General features: G+C 50.9%; 1 protein-coding gene across 1 annotated transcript; it reads right to left on the bottom strand.

Moving 5' to 3' along the window:
• Nucleotides 1-1,428: 1,428 nt before the first annotated feature.
• GUCA1A (guanylate cyclase activator 1A) lies at nucleotides 1,429-5,181 on the bottom strand. The gene is made up of 4 exons (XM_008923776.4): nucleotides 4,984-5,181; nucleotides 2,758-2,907; nucleotides 2,120-2,210; nucleotides 1,429-1,764 (listed from the first exon to the last, which is right to left on the bottom strand). Exons 1-4 carry the CDS (start codon nucleotides 5,179-5,181, stop codon nucleotides 1,607-1,609), a joined length of 597 nt encoding a protein of 198 aa, XP_008922024.1. The 3' UTR covers nucleotides 1,429-1,606.
• Nucleotides 5,182-6,556: the final 1,375 nt, after the last annotated feature.

Raw genomic sequence — 6,556 nt, 5'->3', positions numbered from 1 at the left:
GATCCTGAAGAAATCAGACCTCTCCCCACAGCTTGTGCCTGTTCTTGTAAAAGAACTGTTTTAATAAAGTCAAACCAAAGGGGTTTGCACTTGCATGAGCCAGTTAATCTGTCCCGCTGGAAACAGAAGGATTGATTGAAAGACAGAAGAAGCCCAACCTGGAATAATGTTGTAAAGCATCTTTATTAGTTCACTACAAGACTGGAAGTACAAAAGCTTCCAGGCAAAGCACTGCCCAGTGAACAAGACGCACAGGAAAAATGCTCAGGAAGTTGCAAACACCCAGTGCTAAATAACAAGACTTTCAGCTGGGCAAGAAACCCTTCCTGGTGTCCTGTATTGCCTCACCATGCCTGAAACTTGCTCCCATCAGACAGGGAAGCCCCTGTCCAGGAGCAGCCAAGGCTCAGCCCAGGCTCAGGGAGGGGGGTGGGCTGGGGTGAGGCCATCACTCCCACAGCCACCCTTGTGCGTGTGCAGGGTCCTGGGGCAGCCCCTGCTCGTGGCACGAGGCTGCTGGGCCCCAGGGGTGCTCTGAGAAGGGGTTTTTTACTCCGTGGGGGACTGTGTGTGATGCCATGTCAGAGGTGATGGGACCCAGGCTCGGGTACTCCGGATGCTCGTGGCGCGGGCGCGGCGCTCGCCCGCCTCTAGCAGCTCACCCACCCCTCCAAAATGCACGCAGGCTTTGGAGTTAAAACCACCTTGATGCTCAAGTCTAACTCACAGGGCAGTCTAATTTTGCTGTCCAGGTGGTAAAACGTGCAGGAATATTCCTACAAATGTGCAAAGCTTCTCCTTCTCAGGTTACTGCTGTTGCAGTACTTATGTCTGGTTCTACCTGCCTGGAAGTACTTAATACTTCCAGATACTTCGAGGAGAAAAATGCCCTTAAAGTCCAGGTGGTTGTTTAAAAAAGGCACCATTCGATGTTTTTAATGCTTTTAAACAAAGAAAAGCCACTGCACTCACCCCTCCCCTTTTTCTAGCTCGTAAATGTTTTTACCTTACATTATCACTAATCATTGCTAATAATAAATCAAAGAACAGGTGACCAAAAATGGTGACTGCTTGCTCTGGAAATATAAACGGGAGGGGAAGGTTTAGTTTTGCTTTTCTAGGACCCCTCTCACTGGGGCCAAGTGCAGGGCAGCCCTGGGGTTTGTCCCCTGCCAAGGCTGCAGAGGCTGGTGTTGGCCACAGCCGAAATTTCGAGGCGCTGTCTGTGTGTTCTCAGGCTGCACAGCCTCGTGCTGCTCCCCTGCCCGGGGAGGTGACATTGTCCCCCCACTCTGCTCGACAGCAACATCCAGAGGGCCCTGCACAGCTCAGGGCCCGTGGCAATCCGGGGTGGGGGGGGTGTTTTCCATGTGTCCACATCCCCTCCGTGCAGCAGCTTTTCCTCTAGCGCCGGGCAGGGCCCCCCGGCTCCCCAAACCCATCTGCCGGGGGAGCGGCACCTTCAGAGCAGGTCCTGGTGCCTGCACTAACAGGGTAGCCTGTGGCCACGCTGGCACTGGGACAGTTCACCAGCTCCCACAACCACGACACGAGTTGATGATGCAAGGGGGGAAGAGTGGAGGCGCAGGGAGAGCGTCCCGGGGGGTTACTTGTCAGCCGCTGCCTCCTCCAGCTCGTGCGGGTTCTTCCCGTCGTTCTGGATCAACCGGACGATGTGTGTCAGGTCCAGGCTGCGGGTGAGGATGTCCAGCAGCATTTCATCCTTCTGCACGCCCTCCATGAACTCTTCCAGGGACAGCTCACCTGCGGGAGCACGTTCAGGAAGGGGCTGTCAGATCCTGCAGCCTCTCTGACGGTGTCTCAGCAGCCCCCCCAGCAGTTGTACAGACTCTAAGTCTGGGGTCTTAAATATGTGAGTTGTGCACCCCAAACCCCGCCACAGATCTCCCCCCCTGCCAGCAGGACAAGGGGCAGTTTGCAGTGTCCCCTTGGGCCAGCTGCAGCCCACAGAGGGCACAGGGAGCTCAACCTTCACAGAGAGCCACCCTCTGCCAGCTCTCCCCACATCCTGGTGTTTTGGGACGCCCAGCACCTGGAATTGCTCTGGCAGGTAAGGGGGAAGGTGGGAGCATTGGAATTGCTTAGGGGAGTCCCTCACCATCTCCATTTATATCGATTTTGTCGAACACCATGTCTGTGAACTCCTCAGCCGACATCGTTTCGTTGCAGCGGTTGATGGCTCGGATGGCCTGGAGGGAACAAAGGACACAAGGGAATTACTGAGTGCTCTGCAGGTTGTGCATCCATCAGCACAAGTGGCCAAGGGACCTGAGACACCAGAGACCATGAGAGGCTAAACTGTTTTGCAGGCAGTTAGGTTTTGAAAGCAATAAGTCTTGTCTAAAAAAACCTGGAGTTTAAAATCACTTCCAAAGGCAGCCAATGCTTTACAAGATTTAGTGGCCATGCTGGGATAAACCAGGAGCTGCTCACCTCTGAAAACCCTTAGTTTAAATTCAAGTGCTTATCTCAGTCCAAGTTTCAGTGGATGGGGTTAAACAGCCAGGAGAAGACCAGGGGCTGCTGTGTGTCAGAGTGTGCAGATGCCATGGGAGGTGTGGGATGTTGGAGACAGGTCCACCAGGGAGGACTGGCAGAGGACAAGTAGCAGGTTTGGCCAGTGCCTACTAATTTACCATGGAATTAGCTGGGTTGGAATGTTCCTCTTACAACCTCTCTGTCTACCTGCCTGTAATGACCACCTGTGATAGAAATGGAAAAGCTGAGCCCACTCACTTTGATGATGTTCAGCAGCTCTCCCCGGTCAATGCAGCCGTTCCCATCCACATCATAGAGCTTGAAGTACCACCTCAGCTTCTGGTCCACCTTCCCTTTCAGGACCAGGCTCAGAGCTGCCACGTATTCCATAAAATCTATGTAGCCATCCTGAAAGCAGAAGGTTAGAAGCTAAGGTGAGATTAAAAGCAGAGAGTCAGGCAGTGTGTGATTTTCCTGGTCACTTCTGGAGGTCCCTGCTGGAACTGGTCCCCACTGGTGGCCTCCACCTTGAGACAGGGGCTTGTGGAGCACAGCAGAGGGCAGGGGGGTGTGGGTCCCCTGCATGCCCCATGGTTAAAGCCAGGGCTCCATGTTAATCTGTGCAGAGCCATTACAGAATTAGAGAATCACTGAAGTTAGAAAAGGCCTCCAAGATCATCAAATCCAACCTCGGACCGTTATTTGTTGGGAAGGAATGAACTCGGTGGGTGTTCCTGGCTTGGGCACTAAGGAAGCCTCCAAAGCCTGTGCTCAGGGAATCTCTTTATGCAAAGCAGTGGTAATTCAGGGGTCAAAGAGGCACAGGCTTATGCAGATGAGTCCTGATGGATTACACAACCTCATCCTGCCTGCACACACCTACAGCTCTTTTCTGCTGCAAGGGGGTCTTGGATGAAAAAAATCCCAGAGAGGAATAACATTAGGAGTCACCCCAGCATGCTGGTGACATCTGGGCCTAGATGCTGCTCTGTCCCTGTGCCATTTCTGTATTTGCTTCACGTTTGGTCACGTCAAAAGCACAAACACTTTTATCTTTGACTTTCCTCTGAGGTGTTTGCCCACCTCCAGCTCCTGCCAGACCTTCAGCTGGACCCACAGAGGGCTCGCTCCCAGGGCTGTAGATCACTGCAGAGCTGCTGGGATGAGCTCCCAGGTCACCAGCCTGCCTCCAGACACTGCCCATGATGTTCACAGCTCCTGTAAGCTTTGCTGAAGTGCCTCCTGCCCACCACAGAGCATTGCCATGGCCCTTGGAAGGAAAATGGCATGTGGGACGTGGCACCCTGGAAGTGCTCAAAAGGATGTGGCACCTGGGGATGTGGGTTAGTGGTGAACATGGAGGAGCTGGGTGAAGGCTTGCACTTGATAATCTTAGAGAGGTCTTTTCCAAGCCTAATGATTCCATCATTCTGTACTACCAACCAGGGACAGGTCATTAGAGCATAAGCCAGGGGTTTGTCAATGAACAAAGCCAGGGCTCCGCCGGGTGGTTCAGGAGGAGATCATCTGCTTTATCCCACTGCTGCAGGAGCCAGATTAGGTATAAATAGCTGCTAAGCCCCATTCCCAGCAGGATTTCCAGTGCATCAATTCCCTTTTCAGGCATGCATTGAAACATGGGGCAGTGAGCAAGGTAAAGGCCAAGGCTCAAGCAAACACCTGAAGGATTTGGGGCCTGATTTGCATTTTTTTCAATGGGATTAGGGCCATTAAAGCCTTTGAGTTGCAATAAAACATATTCCTCATCTCACAGGAGGTGCAATTTCAAATCATTTGCAAGTAAAGGAGGATGTTGTTTCCTCTCAGAGACTCAGCATCCAGCTGCTCTTCTGGCAGCACTCCCAAACGTTTCCAGGTGCTCCAGGACTGCCCCGTTCTGGGGGTCCAGCACAGCAACAGCCCAAGGAGCAAAGCCTCCCTCCCCACAGGGAACAAAGGACCTGAGCTCCTTATCACAGGGGACAGAGTACATGGCAAAAAAAAATCAATGAAACTAATCCATTTATAATTTAAAGCAATGCAAAACAGACCCGAGCTGTTCTGTAAACTGTGGCTCGTGGCTTGGGAACTCGCTGTCTCTGCATGAATGCAGCCCTTGTTCTCACACCACTTGTTCCTTACTGTCACAACATTTGATACTTAAGGATTAAAGGGCACTTCATTTTAAAGGGATCACAGCCTGCCAGATAAAACCCCACTGTTTTAATCACTTAAAACCAAAAGGAAAATATCAGCTCTGGGAGAAGTCTGCTTTCTCGCAGAACAGGCAGCGGGTGAAGGGTTTTTTTGCTGGCATTTTTCACCCCCCAGAACTGATTTTGCAATTTATGAGGCCACAGAAAATCAGGCTGTGCATACTCAGGACGTTTTCAATATCACACACACCCAAACACACCGCGGGGGATCACAGGGAGCAGAGCACAGCCCATCCCAGCGCAGCTGAGCGGGAAGGACAATATTTACCTTATTGAAGTCAAACGTCTCAAACATTTGCTCAACGTATTTGTTCGCTGAAGGACTCAGGTTTTTCAAGCCAAAAAACTGTTTGAACTCGTAGAGGGTGAGCTGGCCAGAAGGACACTCTGTCATGAACTTCTTATACCACTGGTGGCACTCGGTGGTGCTGAGCTCCTCCACGGTTTTCCCGTCCATGTTCCCCATCTCCACACCAAGCACTGGTGGCTTTGCAGCCAAAAAAAAAAAAAAAAAAGGAGGTTTTGTGAAGCCTGAGAATAAAAATTCTCAAAGTTCTGCTTCTTGCCTTCAAAGTTCAGATGCTCCCAGCACTCTGCAGGGGTCACAGTGTCAGGGAGAACCAGTTGCCTGGTGCAAGGGCTGTACCAATTCCGTGGTGGATGCAGAAGACACGTCCTCCTCCCGGGAAAACTCAAAAGCACAAAACCCTCTTTGGGCAAGAGGGTGACATTTAAGTACCCAGCAAATCCCTGCCCAGCCAATGAGGCTCAGGGGGGTGACAGGCTCCTGCCAGGCATTAAGAGTTCAGGGTTAAAATAGAAAAGAGGTAAAATGGGGAAGTCTTGCAGATTACAGGCCCAGCAGGAGATTAGGAGGTGGAATTTTCTCCTTGATGATCTAATCTCTTAATCCACTTCATTTATCATTCAGGGGGGGCAGGGGGGCAGACATCACATGAAAAATAAGTTTTACACCAAAATCAGAGAAAGAAGAGAGAAAACCACTCAGAATTCTCTGTGCTGTTACTGCCTTTTTGGTTTCCCTTCAGCTTGATCTGCCAGAGGATTCCAAACAGGGCTCTAGAGCCTGAAATTCAGGGAGGGGGAAGTACCACGTGAGCTCCTAGAAGAGATGCTTCTGAGGGTAAATTTGGTGTGCTGAGATAAATATAGAAACATAATTGCTTTAAATGGTAAAGCTTTAAGTGCTTTCATTGCCAGCACCAGGAAGGTGAAGGTGCCTCTCCCCCCCCAGCTGCAGGGTCCCAGTGTTCATTCTCCCTGGTTCTGATAGTTGGGTGTTTTCTCCTCAGAATTGTCCCACACTCTGCTCACCCCGGGAGTGTGTCCTGGTTGGTGCATTACCAGAACTTGTCTGACACCAGTGGAGTTAAATGCAGCTCCAGTTTTCATTTGTGATGAATTACCACGAAAAAATTCTCCGTGTAAATATGAGTAAAAACAACCCAGAGGAGAAGGACGGGGGGACAAAACACAGAACACAGCACGAGCCAAATCCTCCACTAGGATGTGACTGCTGGGTCTCTGCCCACAGGGAGTTCATCCCATAACACACATTTTTTTATATCTAGCAAGTTTAAAGACTTATCTGATGACTGAAAGAGCCCAACTCTTGTGTGGTTCAGAGCTCAGCGTTGCGTACGCGCGGAAGCGAAGTAGGAATAACTCTGCTAAAACAGGCAGGATTACACAAGCGTAAAACAGTTATGAAAAGGGAATTAGGCTGAGGAAGATAATTGGATGTGCTAATTCTGCGCTCACCGCCAGGTCCCCATCGTGCAAGAGGAACCTGGGCTCTGATCCAGCACCACAGGGGACAC

Source organism: Manacus vitellinus, unplaced genomic scaffold, assembly GCF_001715985.3.
Source record: "Manacus vitellinus isolate BGI_N305 unplaced genomic scaffold, ASM171598v3 scaffold_47_pilon, whole genome shotgun sequence".
In the NCBI taxonomy this organism is placed as follows: Eukaryota; Metazoa; Chordata; class Aves; order Passeriformes; family Pipridae; genus Manacus; species Manacus vitellinus.
This window is presented reverse-complemented; position numbering and strand designations above follow the sequence as displayed.